The sequence below is a fragment of the Balaenoptera musculus genome, chromosome 2, assembly GCF_009873245.2.
Source record: "Balaenoptera musculus isolate JJ_BM4_2016_0621 chromosome 2, mBalMus1.pri.v3, whole genome shotgun sequence".
NCBI lineage: Eukaryota > Metazoa > Chordata > Mammalia > Artiodactyla > Balaenopteridae > Balaenoptera > Balaenoptera musculus.
The window spans coordinates 24103956-24129301 of NC_045786.1; the positions used below are offsets into that span (position 1 = coordinate 24103956).

General features: G+C 45.9%; 1 protein-coding gene across 1 annotated transcript in view; it reads left to right on the forward strand.

The window, feature by feature from the left end:
- ITIH5 (inter-alpha-trypsin inhibitor heavy chain 5) overlaps positions 1-25001 on the forward strand; it is a 75996-nt gene extending 50995 nt beyond the window's left edge. Inside the window, exons 8-14 of the mRNA XM_036844097.1 lie at positions 9982-10150; positions 13327-13636; positions 14678-15234; positions 17842-17895; positions 19871-19987; positions 20711-21088; positions 22700-25001. Coding sequence (XP_036699992.1) covers positions 9982-10150; positions 13327-13636; positions 14678-15234; positions 17842-17895; positions 19871-19987; positions 20711-21088; positions 22700-22989 — 1875 coding nt within the window. The 3' untranslated portion in view covers positions 22990-25001. The remainder of the gene's footprint in view (positions 1-9981; positions 10151-13326; positions 13637-14677; positions 15235-17841; positions 17896-19870; positions 19988-20710; positions 21089-22699) is intronic.
- Positions 25002-25346: the final 345 nt, after the last annotated feature.

Sequence of the window (25346 nt, forward strand, 5' to 3'; positions counted from 1 at the left end):
AAAATTGTATGCCAAGTGCTCCCTGTGATAGAGGTACATGGAGGGTCCAGTCACGGCACGATGGGGGTGCTGATCAGTTTCTTTGAGGGGTGGAGTAGGGGATAATGAATGCTTCGCAGGGGAGGGGATAGTTGAGTCTTTCAGAAGTTAATTCAAGGATGGGATGAGAAGGGAGAGGGAGAGAGAGATAACGTGCAAGAACACGGAGGCGAGAGGAAGAGTATATATAAGAAAAGCACCAGAGGAAGACAGACACTGTATGATATCACTTATACGTGGAATCTGAAAAATACAACAGACTAATGAACATGGCAAAAAAGAAGCAGACTCACAGAGGTAGTGAACAAACTAGAGGTTACCAGTGGGGAAAGGGAAGGGAGGCGGGGCAAGATAGGGGTAGGGGAGTAAGAGGTACAAACTGTTAGGTATAAAATAAGCTAAAAGGATGTATTGTATAACACAAATATAGCCAATATTTTATAATAACCATAAATGGAGGAAACCTTTAAAAACTGTGAATCACTTTATTGTACACCTGTAATTTATATGTTATACATCAAGTATACTTCAATTAAAAAAAAAAAGAAAAGCATCCCATTTAAGTCACTTTAATGAAAGACCTTAGAATTCTGCTGGGGAAAAGAAATATAGATAATCAGGTGTTAATCGAATCCAACATGCCATGTATTCTAGATAGTGGAAAGAATTTGGTGGAAAGGAAAGGGCTTGAGGTACTTGACAAAAGATTAATGATGGAGGTGACCTAGGAGCTAGTCCTTGAAGATGGCAGGAAAGGACGGAGTGAATTCTTGGTTGGGGAAAAACATGAAGAAAGCTATGAGACAAGAGTGAATAAGTTATAGCCGTAAGGTTGTGGTAATATTTTGGATTAGATAACTTGAAAACCATTCTGATTGGAGAGGCAGGGGTATTGTCACAAGTCCTCAGGTGCACAGCTGAGCAAGCAGAGGACACCACAGATTCTCAGCATGGAAGGGGCGCCAAGGGGCAGAGTGGTGACAGAGGGACACCGCCACTCTCCCACCCTGCTGGAGGGTGACTCCACTTCCTCAATTTCCTTGTGTGTACGATCCTCATGTGCTGATGTGCTGTGTATACTTCTTTCATAACTGTTCCACTGTTTCTCACTGACTGTGGCTTTTTCACAGCCTCCCCACATCCTTCTGTTATGTTCTTGATGTTCGTCAGGGCACATTTCTGGGTATTTAAAGCGAGTAGCCTAGGTGGACCTATGCCAGGGACACAGAAATCATGAGAACTCATACCGAAGGGAAAGTTGGATGGGTCAAGGGGTGGTCAGAGAGTCAGACACCGCAAAAATCTGTAGACTGAAACGGGTAGGGCTCCAGAATCCAAGCATGCAGTTGGGCAATATAAACTTCAGAATCTAGACCTGGCACTGGGGACCAAGAACTCAATCCTCTTAGTCAGTAGGTGTGTCAGAACGTGGGTGAAGGACTCCATTTACAAAGATCTGTAAACTTAGGTGAACTTTTCTTGGTTAACATCCTCTTATCTACTTCCTGTTTGAGCAGGAAGCCATACCTGTGAATGAACACCTGGAGCCTATGACCACCTGGATAGAAGTGGTGAGGTTATGTTCTTGGCCAGAGTAAGAGGGATGGGATCAGCCATGTGAGCAAATCGTGATAACTACTAACCTTCCATGTGAAGAGAAGTGAAAAATATTATCTCTTTTGAGTCTTGAGTTATTTCTACATCAAGCACGAGAAATAGATGTGCTTACTACATCGTAAAGAATCAAAGAAATGTTATTGGCAAAGAGCTTTTTAGAAAAATGTACCATGACATTGTTAGGTAAATACCTGATACATTTGTCAAAGCAAAGTCAAAACATTAGGTGATGGATTGTAATGTTATCCAGAGCATTCATATGAGAGTTTGCTTCTCAAGTTAGAATAATGTTATCCAAACACAAAGACTCATGAAATATAGTTATGTTTATATTGCAAAAGATGCTCTAATATCTAAACCTATTCAGACTTTTTTTATTTAGCCAGAATTTAGTTGTTTACAACTATTCTCTTTTGGAACCAGTCCTGAAGTAATACTGGAATTCAGATCTGAACTTTTACTACAACAGTGCTTTTCTCTTGCTATGAAGGAACAACCATTTAACATTTTTACACAGATTGGGTAATCAGAACCAGAGTTATAACATAATTTAGCACAGTATTGCATTGAAAGAGCATTTGAAATTAGAATTCAAACAGTAAACGAAATTAAAATAGCTTAAAATAATGTATTTTTAAATACGGGAGCCTTATGATTTTGCTTAATTTTGAAAATATGCTCTTCATAATAGTGCAGACAATGTAGAGACCGAAGAAATAGTTTTCTCCATTTACTTCTAGGTGAAATTTCAAGTTAATAGTTAGCACTTACTAAACTGTTTTAAAATATTGGAAAATATGATGACTTCTTTTTTTTTTTTTCTTTTTTTTTAAAAATAATTTTATTTATTATTTTTGGCTGCATTGGGTCTTTGTTGCTGCGTGTGGGCTTTCTCTAGTTGTGGCGAGTGGGGGCTGCTGTTTGTTGCGATGTGCGGGCTTCTCATTGCAGTGGCTTCTCTTGTTGAGGAGCACGGGCTCTCGGCTCGCGGGCTCAGTAGTTGTGGCTCGTGGACTCTAGAGCGCAGGCTCAGTAGTTATCGCACATGGGCTTAGTTGCTCCACGGCATGTGGGATCTTCCCGGACCAGGGCACGAACCTGTGTCTCCTGCACTGGCAGGCGGCTTCTTAACCACTGCGCCACCAGGGAAGTCCAATATGATGACTTCTATCCCCAATTTTCCAATTATATAAAGAAAGCTTCTGAGTTTCTGCTCTTTGTCTAAAAGGAACACTTTGGCCAGGAGAAAAATAGTTTTAGTTTCTTTCAGCAAGATTCCTCATATTGGACAGAGACACCTTTTGATGGTTTATGTTTCTTTTATTACAGTTTAAAGTTTTTATTTTTAATACAAATTATATAATGTGTTCCATTTCAGGAGCTATTTATGGCAGAGAAGAGACAGGAGGGCACCAGCCTTTGTGTTATCGCTGTTTTCCTTTATGAGTTTACATAACCTCTTGAACTGTGCCTATACTGTCATCAGTGGGGTAACATTTTTAATATTTCAGGTTCTTCTCTGAAACCAATCTGTTGCTAGATTCCTTGTAAAGTGTAACAATGATATAGACACAAGTATATGATGGAGAAATGGTCTTTCTCACTCAATTTATTGCCTTGCTCCTAAAATTAGGATTCTTTTTTAAAAAACCTAATTACTTGGTGGGTCAGTCTCGATAGAATTTCGGAAAACTTCCCTTCATATCATTGAAAGAGCTGTAGCATGTCCATGTAAGGTTGTGCTGCCTTTTGCAGAATCCGTGTGAAATGCCATGGTCTTGGAATAACTGCCGCTGAAGCATAATTGCTACCCAGGGACTGACAGCATCCAGCTGGCTTGTTGTGGCTGCTCTGGTCTTAGCCGTGACCTTGACTCCAGGGTGACGTGGGGTGGATGCCTGCGGAGGGCACAGAGAGAGGCCGGGATGGTGGGCGTCTCCGTCCTCCTCAGTGCCGGCTTAGACAGGTGGTTTGAGGTTGCAGGGAGCACCTAATGTTGCAAACTTTGATGGGATAACAGACTAGTTTTTATTTCTGTCTGTCCTTCCATTGGAAGGACTCCATGGCCAGTCCTGGGCACAGAGGGGTCCCCCTGCTGGCATCAGGAGGGACTGCAGCTCACAGGAGGATGAGTTGCACACACTTCCTTCTGGTCCCCACCCGTGTCCCTTATCTCCACCCACCTGGGAAGGGAGAAAGCCCACCTGTGCCCAGTTCCTATTTGGTGTATTCTACTCCCCAGTATTACCTCTCAGAAACTTAGGGCTGTTTTCAGGGTATGCATCTGCTGATGATGATTCTCTTTCATGGCTCAAGCAAGACTTTTAGAAGGTCTTAGATTTCTTTTGTTTTCGATGAGAAAAATCATAGATGCTTTTCTCTCGGGTTCATCCAGAAGGAGTGTGTGGACCCAGGAAAGAGAAAAGGTCGGCTCCTCGGTAGACATTTTAGAGCAAGGCAAGTGATAGGACTGCTTCGGAGCACAGCAAGGCCGTTCTGCTGAAAGCATGGCGTGGCTAGTATCTAGTACCCTTGAACTTGGATTTCCTCTATGATGTCACAACCCAGGGTCTGTGGTACAGAAGCCTTTTGTGTCAGAGTTAGTCGCTGGTGAGTGTGGTTTGGCGGGGACACAGAAGTGTCTGAGGAAAGCCGCGTCAGCGGGCACCCTGATGGAATGGGCAGGCAGCTGGGTTTTCCATGGGCTCCACTGATGGGTCAGCCTGAGGGCGTGATTGCACGATGCTTGTCTCCTGGGGGAGGTCTAAGAGTTGTTCATGACACAGTGGTTAGCACAGGGGGTGCTCACCCCCCCAAGGCTGTGCCAAGAGCCTCCGGCTGCTCAGGCTCAGTTTTGCAGGGAGGGGGAAGGAAGGGCCATCCCTTGTCTGTAGGACGGCTTAATGCAGGGCCCAGAGCCCGCAGGACAGAGCTGCCCACAGACACTCCCTTCCCTGGGAGCAGCCCTCGTGAAGGGCAGCGTAAGTGAAGGGTGAAAAGGGGGCTGTACCTCCCCGGGGCCCAGCCCTGCACCTTTCCACAGACACCACCAGGGAAGCCTACAGAGTTCCGCTTCCTGAAGACCCACTAGAGCAAGAGGGACGATCACCAACCATGTTGAACGAATAGAGAATCTGAAACCGAGAGCTTGTCTTTATTTATTCACATGCGCTTTGTTCCTGAAAGAATTTAAATGGACAGAGACGAAAAGGCTTACTGAATAATAAACCAAAGGCAGCACTGGAATTAACTTCTAAGACAGTTTTCAAAGGAAATACTTCTTTCCCCTCCTTTCCACCCAAGGAAAGTACCTATAAGAAGAAGGATTCCGGGCTTCCCTAGTGGCGCAGTGGTTAAGAATCTGTCTGCCAGTGCAGGGGACACGGGATCGAGCCCTGGTCCCGGAAGATCCCACATGCCCCCGCACCTAGAGCCCGTGCTCCACCACAAGAGAAGCCACCGCAATGAGAACCCCGCGCACTGCAACAAAGAGTAGCCCCCGCTCGCCGCAACTCGCAGGAACGAAGACCCAACACAGCCAAAAATAAAAAATAAATAAGTAAATTTAGAAAAAAAAAAGAAGAAGAAGGATTCCTCACCATGGAATAGTTTCAAGCAGGGACTCATCCCTGTTCTCTGTGATTCTACGTGGCTCAGATTAAAAGAAATCTTGTCTAAATGCTCCTTCCAGGCCAAGGTGCTTCTTTACTATCTGAATAATAAGAAGTTTTTCCTCTATTTGTTGTATCTGTGTACCTTTTGTATCTTTCTTCAATCCAAACACAACCTGGAATGTCATAAGGAGCCCTTCTTGTTACATGTACAGACTGGTCTTTGCAGATTGCCCTCTGGGACCCACAGGGAGTGGATCTGATCAATTGGTGCCTTCAGGGTAGCTCAGGCCTTCAAACCAGCTTGGATTGTACATTCTCTGCCTTTCTGGGCTTTCTCTGATCTTTCTGGAATGCGCTGTTTTCTGGGCTGTACTCTTGGAAAAAGTCTGACCAGGTTTCTGTTCATCTTCAGCGTATAAACGCAGGGTGCAGAATTATCAGCTGAAGCCCTCTCACGTTTACTCTTCTATCTGAACCCTTACCTTCCTCCTGCCTGTTCAGCCTTCTACAGAATGCAGAGCTCCCCAGGCCACCCGCCATCTAAGGAGACGGTCGGAGCTCGGCAAGGGTTAACGGATGGTGGTGGCTCCAGGCAACTTCTGCCCAGGTCTCTTGGGATGAGGACTTGGAGACCAAAGGTTCTAAGGCAATAGGAAATAGAGCCACTGGGAGCCCACGGGTCTGCCTGCCCTGGTGCACATGAGGATAAGTTACAGCTGTGGCCTTACAAGGTCATAAGAAACCCGTCGTTGCTGAGCTCAGGGGAGGAGGGTGGAGAGGCTCGAAGGACTATTCCTGAAACAGAGCATCCATCATGATGGGGAAAAAAGGAGCCAGGCCAGCCCCTCTCGAGGGCTTTAGCACGCTATTTAAGGATCCCTAAGGATGCCAGCAGCTAAACAAACGGCAGCCTTCTAACGAGTTTCCCCAGGTCCAGCCTGCACCCTGGGGTGCGCAGCCAGCTCTGAGCCCCAGCAGCGGGAACATTTCCAAGTACCTGCCTTAGTGTCGGGCTCCAAACTGTGTCGTCTCAGGGATGGTCACCGCTTGCTGTGGTCCCATCTGTCACCTCCCAGTTGTGGACCTTCAGACTTCCCAGAGGTCTAGACTCTTGGACTGAGAATGACGCCAAGCCCGTCTTTGCTCATGCTGGGGTTGTGTTGGCTCTGAGTGGAAGGAAGGATGAGGAGTCAAGGTGAGGCAAGCCTCCGGGAATTCCGTCAGCATCAGTGCTCAGGGCATTCCACCCACATCTGTTTATTGTCATGATCTGATCTATTTATTTTTGCTTTAATGCTATCCATCATTCAGCTCTGTTTCCTGCACGTCAACCTTCTCAGTGTTCCCTGTCTTAGCTTCTCAAGGATGGGGGCTGTGTCTCTCTTACTTCCTTTGTATTCACGCCATAGAATTCCCTCTCTCTCTCTCTCTCCTTCTTTCTGTCTCAATTACTCATTCAACAGATATTTACTGACATACTGACAGCCCACAATGCGCCAACTGTTGTATTGGGAGGGTGAGAAGGAGCAAGGGGACAGCTGTTTTGTGGAGTCTAGCGTGATAGATGGACAGTTTATTCACCATTCACTTTTTTCTGGAAAAATGTATTAAGACTCTGCCGTGTGGCCAGGCACAGCTGGGTATGACACAGGAGTGATGGAACAGAGAAAGCTCCTGCACTCGGAGGCATGGAGCTGAGTTGGACAGTCAAGTAAATGCACAAATATGTAATGACATGCTCTCTATCGATGCTGTGAAGGCAGAGAACAGGGTGCCGGGCTTGAGAGGACAGAGAAACGAGTGAGCCCAGAACTAAAGGATGAGGAGGGGTCAGCGGTCATGCAGACTGTAGGGAAGAGCATTCCAGACACAGGGAACAGCAGGTGCAGAGGTCCTGAGGTGGGAAAGGGCTTGAGGAAATAACGATAATGCAGTATGATAAGTGCAAAATAGATGTGTGTGCTGAGAGAGGATCTCAGAGGATGGGGCCATTAATTTTTTGTCATTTAATCTTTTCCCCCCAGTTGTATTGAGATACAGTTGAGATTCAGCACTGTGTATGTGTAGGTGTACAGCATAATGGTTTGACTTATTGTGAAATGATTACCACAGTAGATTTAGTGAACATCCCTTATCTCATGTAGATCAAAAATGGGTTTTTTTCCTTGTGATGGTAACTCTTAAGATTTTCTCTCATAACAACTTTAAAATATACCACACAGCAGTGTTAACTATAGTCGTCACATTGTACGTTACATCCCCAGGATTTATTTATCTTGTAACTGGAAGTCTGGACCTTTTGGCCACCTTTATCCAATTCCCTCAGCCCCCACCTGGTGCCTCTGGTAACCACAAGTCTGATCGCTTTTTCTATGAGGTTTGGTTTTGTTCTGTTTTTAGATTCCATGTGTAAGTGATATCATATAGTATTTCTTTGTCTTTATCTGTCAGGGCCACACAGGTAGTAAGTGATGGATCCAGGGTGAACCCCAGCCCTCCTGCCCTTACAGTGAAGTGCTCTTCACCCCTGTGAAAGGTGGCAGAGGTCGTTGCTATGGCAATTATGTAATGAGCATACCCTACCTCATATCTCATATGCCGCATCTCTTTCAATGTCTAGCAATAATGCTGTTTAGAGAAGGCAGTGCTTGCTCACAATATGGAGTTGATTGTTTTAAAAACTCTTGTCCAGGCTCCTGGAGCTTTTCTTTTTTCTTTCTTTAAAAAAATTGTTATTGGTGTATAGTTGATTTACAATGTCGTGTTAGTTTTAGGTGTACAGCAAAGTGAATCAGTTATACATACACATGTATCTATTCTTTTTCAGATTCTTTTCCCGTATAGGTTATTACAGAGTATTGAGTAGAGTTCCCTATGCTATACAGTAGGTCCTTATTAGTTATCTATTTTATGTATAGTAGTGTGTATATGTTAATCCCAATCTCCTAATTTATCACTTCCCCCCTTTTCCCCCTTGGTAACCATAAGTTTGTTTTCTACATCTGTAACTATTTCTGTTTTGTAGGTAAGTTCATTTGTACCCTTTTTTTAGATTCCACATATAAGCAATATCATATGATAGTTGTCTGACTTACTTCACTCAGTATGACAGTCTCTAGGTCCATCCATGTTGCTGCAAATGGCATCATTTCATTCTTTTTTATGGCTGAGTAATATTCTATTGTATATATGTACCACACCTTCTTTATCCATTCCTCTGTTGATGGACATTTAGGTTGCTTCTATGTCTTTGTTATTGTAAACTGCACTGCAGTGAACGTTGGGGTGCGTGTATCTTTTCAAATTATGGTTTTCTCCAGATATATGCCCAGGAGTGGGATTGCAGGATCACATGGTAACTCTATTTTTAGTTTTTTAAGGAACCTCCGTACTGTTCTCCATAGTGCTTGTACCAATTTACATTCCTACCAACAGTGTAAGAGGGTTCCCTTTTGTCCACACCCTCTCCAGCATTTATTGTTTGTAGATTTTTGATGATGGCCATTCTGACTGGTGTGAGGTGATACCTCATTGTAGTTTTGATTTGCATTTCTCTAATAGTGATGTTGAGAATCTTTTCATGTGCTTTTTGGTCATTTGTATGTCTTCTTTGGAGAAATGTCTATTTAGATCTTCTGCCCATTTTTTGATTGGGTTGTTTGTTTTTTGATATAGAGCTGCATGAGCTGTTTGTATATTGTGGAGATTAATCCCTTGTTGGTTGCTTCGTTTGCAGTCCTGGAGCTTTTCTGTTTTCAGTTTCCGATGGTTTCTTTCCTCTTTCCACAAGTCACGTCTGACTTACCTGCACACCTTTCATTCGCTCAGCATCTCCGGAACTCACCTGTGTCACCTCTCTGCTTTCCTCCAGCCGTCTCTCTGACCTCCTTTGCTTCTTTCTGGGATGCCTTCCCTCGTCTCTCAAGTTACCCAGTTCCTTTGAGTCTCATTCTCAATTCCCCCTTCTCTGTGACACCTTCTCACATCACTCCAGCCTGCAGTGCTTCGTTCTCTTTTAAATTCCAGTGGTATTTATTATTCGTACCCTTCATCTATAACTCATAAGTGTCCATGCATTCGTTCATCCTCTGAACTTCTCTCTAGCACCTCCTATGTGTCAGGAGTTCTCCTCTGCTCTGGGTGATAAGAAAATAGATGCACCTGACTTCAGAGAGCTGACGCTGGAGGAAGGGAAAGAGGCATGAAGCAGACTGTAGTCATGACGGGTAATACGCACTTTTCTATGTAAGTATGTTGAGGACAGTGCTAGCCTAAAGGAGAGAAGATGTGCGCTGTCTTTAGAGGAGCTAGAAAATGTTGCAAATAGAGAATATAGCATGTTAGCTGGGTTTTGAATGACGAGGGGCTTGTCAGATGAAACAGAGGCATGAGGCAGTAAGGAAGAACATTCCAGGTCTAGAGAATAGCAGTGGTGAAAGATACAGAGGCTTGATGCACCGTGGATTCCCGCAGATGTGATGGTGCATATATGAAACACCCATTCGTGTCTTATATGAGATTGTAACATATTAATGCTGGTTTTTTTTTTCCAGCTAGGTGACAAAGTTCCTTGACATTTATCCGAGTCCCCTTTACATAGCAGGCACTTAATTTTAACCCTGGGATTGTCCCCGGTGTGCAGTTTCCAAGCCAGGGGACGCGTGGACTCATGCACTCAGACGTGACTGGTTTTGCTTTTGTGTTTGTCTAGACCAAAGATGCCCTTTTCACGATTCTGCATGACCTCCGACCCCAGGACCGTTTCAATATCATTGGATTTTCCAACCGGGTCAAAGTGTGGAAGGACCATTTGGTGTCAGTTACTCCCAACAATATCAGAGACGGCAAAGTCTACATTCACCACATGTCACCGACCGGAGGTAAACGCGCATCCTGCTTTGCCCATTCGCCTCGACGGGATACGTGAGTAGCTAACTTTCTGCCCAGAGACAAGGATTTGAAAGCTGACGCTGATCACAGGAAAGGAGATAACAGGGGGAGAGCTTTCCCAGGAGCTTGTTTCTCCTCTTCCAGGCCCCAAACTAAGATGGTCAAGTAAGTTAGTGGGGGGGAAATACCTGATAGGTTTTGGAGCCTTTCCTGGTTTATCTCACGGATCCCAAACAATGCAGCTCTTTTTGTAAATTGTTTTTTGGGGTGGGGAATGAAAGCCACATGGATGATTCAGTGTTTTGTGTGTTTGAAGATGAGCACCTTGGGAAGCAGCAGGTGGAGCTGCCCTCCTGCGCCATTAGTCCTCTTGGAGCCCAGGTGGCCTGGGCGGTGCTCTGGGTGGAAAGGGGAGGACTCAGGTTTTGCACACTTGGTTGGGGGGTCGTGATGAGGTAAGTACGCAGATGCGGGAAAAGGCCGTAAAGGACTCTAAGGTTAGAGAGTCAGAACAGTGTGTTACCAACCGTGCTGGATGTGAGTTCCTTCGACCCTGGACACAGAGCTGACTTCTGCTGTTACATCCTTCACTAGGACAGTGGATGCGTGGCAGGTGCTCAGTACTGGAGTGTTTATTGGACCCGAACCTGACCCTTTGACACCTTTCTTAAAGGCCCCTGTAGAGACACCATCTCCTGGGAGTCTCAGATAATTCTGCTTTGGATACCTGGAAACATAGAAAACACCCATTTCTGTCCATCCTCTTCCATCTGAGTTTCTCATCGCTCATATATTTGTTATTTTCCATCCAAGGCAAAGTTCTGGTTTCCCAAATGAACTTCGTTTGGAACTTGATCTTGTTTGGATGGAATTTCGATTTATAAATGGAATTTCCTACCAGTCTCGATAACAACACGATCTAGTTACTGTTTTACTGGTTGATAGGAGGAATGAAAGGTTAGATTTAATATTATAGTGATAATCTACAGCAGGAAGTTGACAAGATGGTCAAATCTGTGAGGGAAGAAACTCTCCTTCATCTTTGTTTAGCCCCCGTTTCCTGTCATAGCTCCCGAACTACAGTGCATACTCAAAGAATATGCATTAAAATTATTTAAATTATATTAATGGTACTGCTTACTATGAGAATCCTTTGTGTGTGGGAGGTGGAGATAAAGCTTTAGAAAACAGTTGTGTGTATTTTGGAATCTAAACCATAGAAACCTTATTGGTTTCCTTTATTTTTTCTTGGTACTTCATTGTCCCAGCCTCTGCAGGTGAACAGAAAATTAATCTACTTCTCTCAGAAAAGTGTCATTTCAGGAGATGAGCATAGATTCTGAAGCCAGAATCCAGCTCTACCAGCTATGAGTCATTTAAACTCTCTATACTTCGGTTTCCTCATCTGTAAAGCGAGGATAATAATGGACTTGTTATTAGGATGAGATGAGTTAAAATATTTAAAGTACTTAGATCAGTGGCTGCACTAGGAAGTCTTCTCTAGGTGTCAGATATGGCCATTTTACCCAAGTGGTCCCTCTTGCTGGTGCACTTGGGTCCTTTGGTGACCCTGGGGGAGCTCTCGGCAGAATGGTTGGGGCAGCTCCCTGGGGAGAAAGCCCCCCCGTTGTTAAGTGTGTAGGCGATGCCCCAACTTAACAGACATTCGATGCCAAGCTGTGCTGTGCTTTGGTGTCTCGGGTAAGAAAAGCTAAGTGCATCCTTTGCCTGGGCTCTCCTGGGCTTTAAAATGCAGTGAGAGATTTGGCATTATTGTTACGTTCTAGGTTAAAGAGAAAATGAACACCTGCCTTTTGGTTCATGCCCACATATCCAGAGGCAGCGTGAAACTGGGCTGGGCATTCAGAAAGGCAAGTGAGTGAACCCAAAGAATTGTTAAATACTGTTTCAGCTGTAACTTTCCCTTACGTTCGGGCCATGTGTACATCTTAGAACGAATTATCAATGTGTTCGCACAGTCATAGTCATATATATTTTAGCCAGAAGTTCTGGAGGATGTAAAGCAGTGGGGAAAATTATCTGGTTCACTCAAATATGGTACATTTTGCAGGGAGATCAAAATCACTCCAGTCAGGGGGATGGATTGTGGTGATGGGTACACAACTTCATAAATTTACTAAAAATCATTAATTGTGTACTTACAATGGGTGAAATTTTTGGGACTTCCCTGGTGGTCCAGTGGTTAAGAATCCGCACTTCCTCTGCAGGGGGCATGGGATGGATCTCTGGTCCGGGAACTAAGATCCTGCATTACCCATGCAGCTCGGCAAAAAAAGAAGAAAATCCCTAGCGACCAAAATGCGTGAAATTTTTGGTATGTCAATAAGGCCACTAAAAAAACCCCCAGTGGAGTCAGAAAAAGGAAGTATTCACGGCTGCAGTAAGAACTCTCAGTTTTTCTTGGCGATGGTAGAACAGCAGCAGCAGAGTTGAATGAAATTCTTAGCTAATCCAGAAACCTCACATTAGTTGGCAGTTTTGACTTCCACCAACCATCCGTGTCTCCATCCCCCAAGCAAAATACCTGTCCAGCACCTCCCACAGACACTGTCCCCTGACTTTAATCAGAGCTGCAATGACAAGCGTGTCTGAATTAGAAACGGCAGGGGTAGGAGGTGTAAACTTGAAAGCCTTCGCTTGGTGGGGTCCTAACAAGCAGGGGTGATCCTGAAGGGGCAGGAAGCAGGAAAGACAACGACAGCAATTAAAAAAAAATGAGTGAGTGCTTTAATCAGCATCCTCCAGTGAGGTCGCCGCGATGGTCTCCACATCCCCACCTCCTCATTCTGTGCCGTTCCCTTCCCTCTGGGACGCTTTCTTTCTCTGAATTCCTGCACCCAGCACCCTCCTTCCCTTTCCAAAGCGATTCTCCAAAAAGGAGGTAGAAACCGTTCACGCTAAGGGAGTGGAGACGCCTAAGCTGAGGTGCCATCAGACACCTTCAGGACAAGGTTATATAATTCTCTGCCGTCCTAGTCATTTGCCAAGTTTCTAGCAGTCTTCGTGACGTGGAGTCGCGCCATGAATGCAGGTGGCTACTTTCCCCACGCGTCACTCCTGCGGGTGCCCGTGAGGGGCCCAAGAAGGTGTGTCCAGGTAAAGGAGGTGGCGAGGCTCCTCAGGTGTCCTGTTCTATGTCCCGCAGGCACGGATATTAACGGGGCCCTGCAGAGGGGCATCAGGCTTCTCAACGACTTCGTGGCCCACAATGACATCGAGGACCGCAGTGTGTCCCTGCTCGTCTTCCTGACAGACGGGAAGCCCACCGCCGGGGAGACCCACACCCTGAAGATCCTCAACAACACCAGGGAGGCCGCCCAGGGCCGGGTCTGCATCTTCACCGTGGGCATCGGGGCCGACGTGGACTTCAGGCTGCTGGAGAAGCTGTCCCTGGAGAACTGTGGGCTCACACGGCACGTCCACGAGGACCACGACGCCCGCGCCCAGCTCATCGGGTCCGTGGGTCTGTCTGTGTCCTCGGGGCGGGGGGCAGGCTCAGCGGGAGGCTCGGACGTGAGGACGGACCCCAAGTCTGATCATCACTCCTTTCGTGGGAGACATCGCCATGGGTCTTGAAACTGGGTGGATCTGGGTTCACGTTCTGGTCCTGCCTTGTGACTTGAGGCTTTAAGACTGTCTGTGCCTCGGTCTCCCCAACTGTAAAATAAGGATTCTGGTCAGATGATAGAATTTAAGGAGAAAACCTACGTGAAGTATTGGTAGGACGGCTTTCACAGGTTAGGTGTTCCGTTAGCTCTTATGATTATAACTGTCTTCCTGACACTTCAAAGCACTTCCTCATCTCAAGACGCACCTCAGAGATACTGCAGGTCAGTTCCAGACCACAGTGATAAAGCAAATATTGCAATAAAGCGAGTCCCACAGGTGGATTGCTTTAACAGTGCACATAAAAGTTATGTTTACATCACACTGTAGTCTATTAAGCATGCAATAGTGTCATGTACATACCTTAATTGGAAAATACTTTATTGCTAAAAAATGCTAACTATCATCTGACAATGCAGGATTGCCACAAACCTTCATTTTGTGAAAAAATGCTAGGTCTTTGAAGTGCAATAAAACAATTTATGCCTGTATTTACTCTAATTCCACCCTGAGAGGGAGGTGGGATAGGTAGCGTCAGCTCCGCGTTGCGTGCTAGTTACAATGATCGTGTTTTTATGTTGAAGCACAATGGCCAGTTGAAAGTGGTCGCTGACTGTGTTATGTTCTGGGGTGAAGAGGAAACCAGAATTTAAGTCTGGCAAACGGCGAGGGAGCTTGTGAGATAGTGAGTTCTCCGTCACCAGTGGTGTTCAAGCTACGGCTGCACTGCCTCCTGTCTGAGATGTTCTGCTGGGTGGAATGTTGGACTTGGTTGCTTCTAAGATCAGATCCGCCCCGCCCCCCCCAGACAGCCTGTGATTTCCTCTAGGACGTGACCTGCCTGTAGCTAGTGCAGGCCCCGATTCTCCCTCTCTGTTCCTCCTCTCCAGGTTCTACGATGAGATCAGGACCCCGCTCCTCTCGGACATCCGCGTGGATTATCCACCCGGCTTGGTAGAGCATGCCACCAGGACCCTGTTCCCCAACTACTTCAATGGCTCGGAGATCATCATCGCAGGGAAGCTGGTGGACAGGGAGATGGACCGCTTGCACGTGGAGGTCACGGCCAGCAACAGTAAGAAGTTTGTCGTACTCAAGAAAGACGTGCCTGTGGAGCCCCGGAGGATGGGGAACGACGTCCCGGGGAGCCCCAGGCCCAAGGCGGGTGGTCAGGAGGACCCCAACCACCTGGAGCGTCTCTGGAGCTACCTGACCCTGAAGGAGCTGCTGAGTTCCTGGCTGCAGAGTGTTGAGGGGCCGGAGAGAGAGCAGCTGAGGCAGGAGGTACAGGCTCTGGCCGTGAACCATCGCTTCCTCACTCCATTCACCTCCATGACGCTCAAGTCAGCACCGCGGACAGAGACCCCGGAGGACGCCTACGGCACGCCCGCGGCCATGGGGCCTGAAACGGTGATGCAGAGCCTGAGGGGCGCCCACCTGCAGCCAGGTAAGGGCACTCTCGGGATGGCCCTTCTGGCTCCTTCTCAGGTCAAGGTCGTCTGTCTTACTTTCTCATATTATAATTCCTATAAACAATGTTCTCTACCTGCAGCTCCTAGCCTTCAGAGAGTGACTTAGCTTGTGTTTGTGTTGTTATAAACCATGGATCTCTATAGAGAAATTCGAGAAAGTAAAATCAGTCTATCTATAAATCATCAATATTGAGTGCCTCCCGTGAACCAGGCATTATTGGAGGCACAGGGATGAACAGACAAGTAAACAAATACTCATTTTTAAATGCCTTTCTATATTTTAAGTACTTCAATTATGTCATTTTATGCATATGCTTGATTTTATTTTCCTGAGAAAATAGAATATTATTTTATTTTATAGAGAAAATAAAATGAAATTTTATTATATATTTTATTTACTCATATTTTGTTAATTTTACTTATAATTTTCTAAATTAAAGTTTTATTTTTTAAATTTTAATGATTTTGTTTACAATTAAATAAAATTAATAAAATTTTATTATAGATATTATTATATAGGAAGAACTAAGTTCTGGATTCTCAAGAGAATCCAGAGTTTAAACAGAAATTTTTATTATCTGTCTCAGTGCCATTTGTCAGGGGAAATTAGTAGCACCAAGAATGGGAAAAGGGCAGGAAAAGTAATTCAACCAAAGCAGAGGGTTATATTCTCAGTAATATCTGTTTATGGCAAACAGCACTTTTTTATGTGTGACATTTTTCTTAACTTCCTGTCAGGTTCACACGTCCTAAGGTGAGGGAACTGACGTTAACCCTGGGCCTCATTTGATGCTCATATTCTCAACCCTGAGAATCACCTGGGCATGGTAGGGAGAGCACACGGTTAGGATCCAGACAGAGTTTCAGCTCACGGCTCCTCCTAGCCAGCTGTGTGGCTTGGGGCAGGTTTCTGAACCTCTCTGAGCTTCCATTCCCTCACCTGTAAAATGTAGATAGTAATATCTTCCCTGAAAGGTTGTTGCAAGGATTAAATGTGTAGAGGCCTTGGTATATAATAAGTGTTCTACACATGTGAGATACCCTTTCCCATGAGGAGTGTAGAACTAGAAATTTATTGAAAAGTTCAGACCTGATGTAGGGGTGAAAAATGATATGTTGCCTCTTTAGAAAGAGTGGAACTTGTCTTGGCAAAACTGGTACAATATTCGTTCTGATGAAAAGGATGAAAAGTAAGTTGCATGATGTTGTTACGTCACGCTACAAGATCCGTGCCACATCCAGGGAAGATGGCTTTTTGAGTAACATCTTGATTCAGTGTCAGCAACTCAAATCTCAACAGCTTCAGGAGAGAGCAAACTCAAATGACACGAGACTCAGAGGGCCAAGAACACAGATGAGGGAATAACTGACTGATTGCTCAAAAGGCTTGTTAGACATAGGATTTCCCTGAAGATGATTTTTTAGTTTTAATTTTATGATTTTTTTGAGTGTCTGTGACAATTTAAGCCTCCTCAAAGCAGCCATTCAGACTGATATGTTGCTCCTCCTTCGTGGTCGGCCTGATTCTGTCTGTGTCTGACTGACCAGGGACCAGCTGGAGAAGGGGGAGCTTAAAAAACATTGAGATACTGTGATCTTCATTTTCTGGGGGGCAAAAATCAGTTAAGAGGAACATAATCTTAATATAGACAGTTTGAAATAAGATATTAATTTTATTTTATTGACAGAAAGTAATTTACTTTTAGGTTATTCTTTAATTGATTGTTTATTTTTGCCTGCTGCTTTGTGAATTGTACTTACGCACATGGCTATAGACCTGGATTGTCGCATTATCTTTTTCTTTTACATTCTTGTATATTTTTGGTTGTTTTAAATTGCTATTTTGCAAAAAACACATAACGTAACATTTACCATCATAACCCTTTTTTCCATTCTTTTTTTTAACTGAAGTATACTTGCTTTACAGTGTTGCATTAATTTCTGCTGTACAGAAAAGTGATTCAGTTATATTCTTTTTTTTTAATATTCTTTCCCATAATGGTTTATCAGAGAATACTGAATATAGTTCTCTGTGCTATACAGTAGGGCTTTGTTGTTTATCCATTCTATATATACAAAGTTACATCTGCTAACCTCAACCTCCCACTCCATCCCTCCCCCAACCCCCTCCCCCTTGGCAACCACCAGTCTGTTCTCTATATCGTAACCATTTTTAAGTGTGTAGTTCAGTAGTGTCAAGTATCTTCCCATCATTGTGAAACGGATCTCCAGAACTTTTTCATCTTGCAAACCTGAAACTCTGTCCCCATTAAACAACTTTGCTTTCCCCCCTCCCCCCATAACTATACCTTAAGAATGATAGAATATTTTCTCCTATTATATACACAGAAATCACAGACAAGAAGAATATTATCTAATTTACAGAGGAATAAAATAGTTACGCCTCCTCATTTACACCTTCACTTTGTGTTGCGAGGCCAAGAGCCTCCTTTAAAAGAGATGTGTTTAAATTGTCACAAACGTATCTGAAAGCTGTGTTTGACTCCTCTCAGCCCTCTGTACCTCTCACTTCCTCCTCTTTAATGAATAACGGTGGTGGATCTCTTCCTTCTCCTCTCTAGGACCTGCTCTCAAGGAACCATACAACCCAAGGATTAAAGTCTCCAAAACCTCAGGTAAAGGAAAGAATGTGCTGGTGTGTGATTTGAGAGTTGAAATGTTTAGGAAGCGGATGACCAGGAATTTCCCGAAGCCAGTTAGAACATGAGCTCATAGGACGAGATGTGAGGACCCATATTTATTTAGTGCAAACCGGCAGCGTGGGGCAGTTCTCAAAACCAGGATCGTCATTAAACCATCGCATAAACCTCGTGGGTAACACAGTCCTGAGGAGCCTGGCAGGAGCCCTGATAGAAGGGTGGATGGACAGAGCTACACATTCAACATGATTGAGCTGGAAAGACGTTTGATTTTAGAGATCTGAAGTATGCTTGCTTCTAGCTTCTGGTGTTACAAATATCTGTGACAATGCAAGGTTTTTAAACATTATTATTTTATTATTTTCATAATCCTTGGCTTTAGAAGGGAAGAACAGATAACAATGCCCTAAAATTTCCCTTGGCCATATTCCTGGGATTATAATAAAAATCCGGATGGAATAAGGACACAAGGGCTGGGTTTTATTCTTCAGATGTACACATCTGCCTTTGTAAGTCTTTCTTATTGCCTTGCTGCCGATGTGCTGGGCGTGCAGGTTCACATAGCCCAGGACAACCTGGAGATTAGCTCTGGGGAGAGGAAACACATGGTCTCCAGTGGGTAGCGTGTCGTTCCTTTGAACACACATGCTTTATGGAACCCAGGAAAACTTTCCTCTTGGCTGCAGCATGGAGTACTGACTTCCAGACCTCTCCTCTCTTTTTTGGAGCAGACAGCATCTTTCCTTATAAAGGGATTTGGAAGATTTGAGTAGAAATAATATGGTGTGAACACAAGAAACTCTCAGAGAACTGTCACGTAGTTATATTTGTACCCACAGAGTGCCAAAAATATGGACTTTTATCTTTAATGGGCGTTATTTTTTCATCTACAAAAGACCAGTACCTTGTATTTCTTTATTAAGTTGCCATTCACTGGGTGCTTGAGGCACTTTACAGTGAGATGAACCAGATTCTTCCAAAGGCCCTTCTGAGTCACGCTGGGGGCAGAGAGGGTTTTTCAGCAGTTCCACCAAGAACATTAATTGGCTTGTAGCTTGAAAACACTGAACTCCTGGCCCATACCCCCCACCATATACAAATGTGTATACATACATGTACACGTAAAGTAGAGAGGAATTCAGGAACACATTGTGTTTGGTGTATAAATTAGAGAGAAACTAACCCTCCAGTCTCACGAGAAAAGAGAATTGACGTAGACTCTTGGGAAATATTTTGTCTGTACAGTAAGAGGCAAGACTGTTCATCTTTAGCAGAGGCGAAAATGAGGAGGATGGGTAAGGAAAAAGGGCCAGCCAAACTTTGTGGTCTTATCTGCGGACACAAATTTGAGAGCAGTGAAGTCAGTAGGACCCAGAGGAGGGATTGCCACGGTCATCGCTGGATGCACCACCTGACCTCCCGTTGACTCTGTGTCCTTTACTTGTCACCAGCCCTAAACTGGGCTTGGTCATTACTCCTCATGCAAGGGCTGTGTCCATCTGGCGCTGTGAATGACTCAAGGGCCAAGGCACTCTGGTCACAGGACAGGAAGTTCTCATCCACATCTCTTCACTGGGGAGGGCAAAGGGGAAGAAAGTGATTAACGGAAGCCACGCAGGGAATTGAAGAATGTGGGCTCAGTGGTCATGGGGAGTGTAGGGTGATGCCCCGCTTCCCTCTAAAGTTCAGTTGTCTATGTTTGACTGCAGTGTGGTGACAGAAGCATCATATTTGTATTTAGGGGACCTGCATTCAAATATTTACTTTCCACGAACTGACTGCATAACTGGTGCATCACGTCACCTTCCTCGTGTAGACACGGAGGATCCATTGTTGACAGGGTTAAGTCAATAACTCATGAGAAAATAGAAAAAGAGTGCTTACACAGAGAAGGTGCCCAATAAATGTCTTTTCTTTCTTTTTCTCTCCCGTTCTCATCCTGTTCTGGCAGCGGATGGAGACCCCCATTTTGTTGTCGATTTCCCTTTGAGCAACCTCACGGTCTGTTTCAACATCGACGGACAGCCCGGGCACATCCTGAGGCTGGTCTCCGATCATGCGGACTCTGGTGAGTTCTGCCTAGAAAGTGAAAGGACTTGAGTTTTGGGAGTGAAAAAAAAAATCCTAATCTTCGCATTCTACCCCACTGCTCAGTGGTGTCCTAGGGTCTCCAAATCAGGAGTAGTGGAAACTGATGGGTAAGAAAATACTGTGTCAGGGCCACACAAGGGTTTTGGGAGCTATAACCAGACATTGAAATGAAAGCAGACAAACATGTCAACCCCCTTTTAAAAAATTTTTATTTACTTATTTTTTTTCACTTTTAAATTTTTATTGGCGTATAGTTGATTTACAGTGTTGTGTTGGTTTCAGGTGTACAGCAAAGTGAATCAGTTATGCATATACATATATCCACTCTTTTTTTAGACTCTTTTCCCATATAGGTCATTACAGAGTATTGAGTAGAGTTCCCTGTGCTATACAGCAGGTTCTTATTAGTGATCTATTTTATATATAGTAGTGTGTATATGTCAACCCCCTTTTTATGATATTTTCACCCAAACCTACATCAGCTTCTCCTACCCAGGACATGGGTCAAAAATCACTCATACCTTCATGCATTCATTCCTTCCTTCCTTCATTCAGTGGGCACTGAGTGGTCCCTCTGTGTGAGCGGAGGTTCTTTGTCCTAGAGGTACAAGAGAGGAAGGAAATTCTGATGAGAAGCCCTCTCGTGAAAGTGGGGGTAGTTTTTCTAACCACTGCTCTCTTCCCCGCCCCCGCCTTCAAGGCGTGACGGTGAACGGAGAGTTGATCGGGGCCCCCGCTCCCCCAAACGGCCACAAGAAACAGCGCACTTACTTCCGCACCATCACCATCCTCGTCAACAAGCCCGAGAGGTCCTACCTGGAGATCACGCCCACCAGAGTCATCGTGGATGGTGGGAACAGGCTGGTCCTCCCCTGCAACCAGAGCGCGGCCGTGGGGAGCCAGGGGCTGGAGGTGTCGGTGTCCGCCAATGCCAAGGTCACCGTCGCCATCCAGGGCAACGTGGCCTTCGTCATCCTCCTCCACCTCTACAAAAAGCCGGCCGCCTACCAGCGAAACCACCTGGGCTTCTACGTCGCCAACGGCCAAGGCCTTTCTGGCAACTGCCATGGCCTGTTAGGTAGGTGGCTGCTCTCCACGCCGGCTCACGGCACAGAATTCAGTTTCCCAAAACGAAGCGGATACTGCCCGTATCTTCACTTGGTTGAGAGTTTCCACAGGAATGTGGTCTTTATGTAGCTCATGAAAAGTCTATTTCTTTTTCTTTTTTCTTCTTTTTTTTTGGCACATGGCCAATTTTTCTTTTTGCTTTTTTTTAATACAATTTTTAAAGGTTACACTCCATATACAGTTACTACAAAATATGGGCCATATTCCCCGTGTTGTACAACACATCCTTGAGCCTGTCTGACACCAATAGTTTGTGCCTCCCACCCCCCCAACCCTCTCTTGTCCCTTCCCCCTTCCCCCCTGGTAACCACTAGTTTGTTCTCTATGTCTGTGATTCTGCTTTTTTTTTTTGTAATATTCACTAGTTCGTTGTATATTTTAGATTCCACATATAAGTGATATCGTACAGTATTTGTCTTTCTCTGACTTCTGATTTCTCTGGCATAATAATTTGACTTATTTCCCTTAGCATAATGCCCTCCAAGTCCATCCGTGTTGCTGCAAATGGCAAAATTTCATTCTTTTTCATGGCTGAGTAATATTCCATTGTGTACCACATCTTCTTTATCCCCTGGTCAGTTGATGGACACTTAGGTTGCTTCTGTATCTTGGCAAGTGTTAACAATGCTTCTGTGAACATTGGGGTGCACATATCTTTTCAAATTAGTGTGAAAAGTATACTTCTTGCTTCCTGACACTTTTCTAGAATAGGAATGGGCTTTATAAACTAATTCACACAGGCCTTTGGGGAAAGGGAGCAAAGAAATGAGGAGTCCTTCTCCCCAGGTCTGGTTCTTTACTCTCAGGGAGAGGATGCAAACACATCCCATGGCCCAGCACCAGGCGGGAGATGCACGGCCCCTCCCCGGGCGGCACCCCCGTGGCTGGGAGCCTCGGGCAGCCCACTCTGCCTGGCTTCCCTCCACGTGCGATTTCATGTGGGCGTTTTTCCCACAAGTAAAGAGGGAGCCACTGCCAGGGCTCGGTTTAGAAAGCAGGATTTCCTGGCACTCGAGCTGGACGCGTCTCTGTGCAGCTTGCCTGGGAAGCTCCTCTCCCAGACGCAGACTGCTGTCCCTTCGGCCTTGGCGATGCCCTCACTCGACCTGGAGGATTCTGACCCTGCTTTCCACACCCTCCACCCAGTGCACACCCACTTAGTGCACATGTGGAAGGGGTCCTCCAGAGGGAGGAGAGAGGGGAAGACCGGACCCTTCTTCCCTCGTTATTTGCCCCCATCTCATCTTCCCACCTCAGGAGGAGACTGGGCATCTCTGTTTGTGGGTTGGGCATCCTTCCCGTGGTAGCTTCCAGAAGTGGGGGCCACTACCAATACACTCAGGTCTCTCCTCCCCACACCCTCCCCGGACACTGGAAAAGGTGGAGCACCTCTGGGAAACTCCAGCCGAGGACCACAGTCACTGCTCTGATGTCATGTATCCCCTTCCTCTGGGTCACACCCGTGCATTTGCTGGTCATCGGTGCCCGAATTGAAGTTAGATTTTGTTCAACCACGTTGCTCGCACTTGACCTAGACCTGATGTCTCTTTTGTCCTCTCAGGTCAATTCCTGAACCAGGAGGCCAGACTCACCGGGCTCGGCAAGAACCCTGCCCATCCTTCCGTCCCCGAGGCAGGCGAGAGGTCTGAGGCCGTCCTCGAGGTAAAAGGACACCAGGTCCCAGTGGTGTGGAAGCAGAGGAAAATCTACAACGGGGAAGAGCAGGTGGACTGCTGGTTTGCCCGGAACAACGCCGCCAACCTGATTGACGGGGGGTATAAAGACTACCTGGCGGCCCATCCTTTTGACTCCGAGACCACCTTTGGCCCGGGCACATCCCGAGGACTCTGACGCCAGCAGCCGTAAGGCAAGAATGTGTGGCAGGGAAACGTCTTCGGGGACCCCGTGGTGTGGTTCTTGTCGCTTGGCAGGTAGCCGCCGCCCGTGGCTCACCCCTGGTGGCGGGGAGGTCTACCCTCTGCTTGAGCAAAGGGTGGGGTCAGGATGTTGAAGCAAGAGTGGGATTTCCTGCTCCTCCCCTCCCCCTCCCCCTCCCCCATCTCCAGTAGAGAAGGTGGTGGCACCAAAGGGACCAGTCACAGTTAAAAGCAAGTCTCTATCTTATACCAGCTGGCTTGTCCATCTCACAGCCTACCACAAGGTGACTCTGATGAAGGAAGGTGGCCATCAGGTCTGTTTTCTCTGTGGAAATGGCCAGGTTTGGGCACTCTGCTTTTTGCCTTATACTAATGCATAGGCATCTCTCCTCCTCGTCCGCTGCGTTCTCCGGATGTGCGGCCAACCTCTGCCTCAGGGGAACCTCTCCTTGGGCCCAGGCCACGAGTCATGCAAATAGCAAATAGATTTGATCACTGTAAGCCATTTGGTCTTTTCTTAGGAGGGGATTTTCTTCTACTGTGATGTCTTGCCCTTGAAAATTTGTTTTCGTTTTTTAAAAATTGACTCAAATTAGAGACTCCGCATCCCAGATACCGGTATTTTTCTAATGGGCTTTGTAAATCACTTAACTTTGCTGTTGGAGATTCTCCTATTTATTCCAGAAAGCTAAGCGCATCTAATAAACAGGGCAGCCCACGTGGGTGTATTTCACGGGCCTGTCTCAGTGCTGGAGCGTCGGCCAGCTGCGTGATGCATCTTTCACTTGGCTCGTCAGCCTTGGTCCTGATTCCGACCTGATTTGCTCTCGGTCCCCCAGGAGGTGATAAGTTAGGCTCTTGCAGAACTGGGATGGGGAGGCATTGGCAGCACAGAGCCGACCTACAGGAACCAAACTGCATGTTCTCAGCAGGAAGTGTGGACGTGCTTACAGATCTAAGGAACCCTCCCTCATCCCAGACATGCTAGGCCAGGAAGTCAGCGTGAGCAAGAGGCTTTGGGCAAATCTGATTCCATCAGGGAGAGGTTAAAATCAGGGGCCAGGGTGGTGTCAAAAGTCAATGACTGTCACCCTCCTCATTGTGGAACCTGTGAAGCCTGTCACATTATCAAGGGGAAGGGAGGTTGATGGTGGTCTTGAGACCTCCTCTCTCCCCCTCCTGCCCGGCTCTTTGCTGGACCACGGAGGTTCAGTAAGGCTGATCCTCACTGCGGTCGGGACACGGGGGGCACAGCAGGGAAAGGAAGGTTTGGGTCAGAGAAATGGAATATTTTGACGTGAGACCGAATTAAATAAAAGCTTTTGTGCTGGCTTCATGGAACATTTCTTCCAGTAGGGAGTGACTCTAGAACTTTCATGCCATATGGAAGCAGACTTAGCACTAGGAGAGAAATCAGAGCTAAGAAAATTGTTTACCGCCTTTGCCCTTGCCTTCCCATGTTCGAATGGGAAACATTCGAGCAGCAAAATGACATCCACATGTTTTTGTACACCAGGTGGCTGCAGGAGTTTAAGTTAGTGCCAGGGCCATCGGGGGCGGGGGTAGGGGGGTGGGACTGGTTGTGTCTCGGAGTCTCCGTCTCTCTCCACCTTGGGAACCCACCAGACCAGGGCCGGCAGCTGTGTTATTTTTGACTCAACTCAGCTGCCTGTTTTCATGCCAGCAGTGTGAATGCACAGGCCCAGGCTGCTGACAGCTGCTTCCCTATTTCAGAGGGAAAGGAGGAGCCGGAGCTGGGCTGGCCAGGACCTGGGCAGGCTCTGCGGGGACTTTCCTGTTACATAGACCTCGGGCCCAGCTGGGCAGAAATCCCTGCAGCCGCGACGCCAGCCCGCTGTGTTAGCGACTGGAGCCGGGATCTGTGTTCCAGGTGTGGCCTCAAAGCTGCAGACAGGAGGCTGTTACTGCAGGACCAGATATTCCAACGGGATGACCGTCTCTTACTCTCCTATTCAGAAAAAAAAATGCACATTTTTAAAAGTATTAGGGATGAGCTTTTATTTTAGTGTTTCTACTTTAGACTCATCCCACTTTTCTTTCTCCTCCTTTTCAATTGTATATCTTTTTTTTTTTGCAAAAGGTATGTATCAGGGCATTTTCTGTTTTACCCAAAGGCTGTGAGATCTGTGGGCTCCAAACTCCACCCCAAGGTCATACTTCAGTTTTTTTTTTTAAGTTGATTGATAAATGTCATATTTTCGATTGGCCTCGCGTGTTGTGAATAGCAAGGTCTTTTCAAGTAAATGCAGCGGCAAGGAGGGATTCTCTTCTCTGGTGGGAAAACGGAGTCAGAGTGCAGTTGGGTGACTT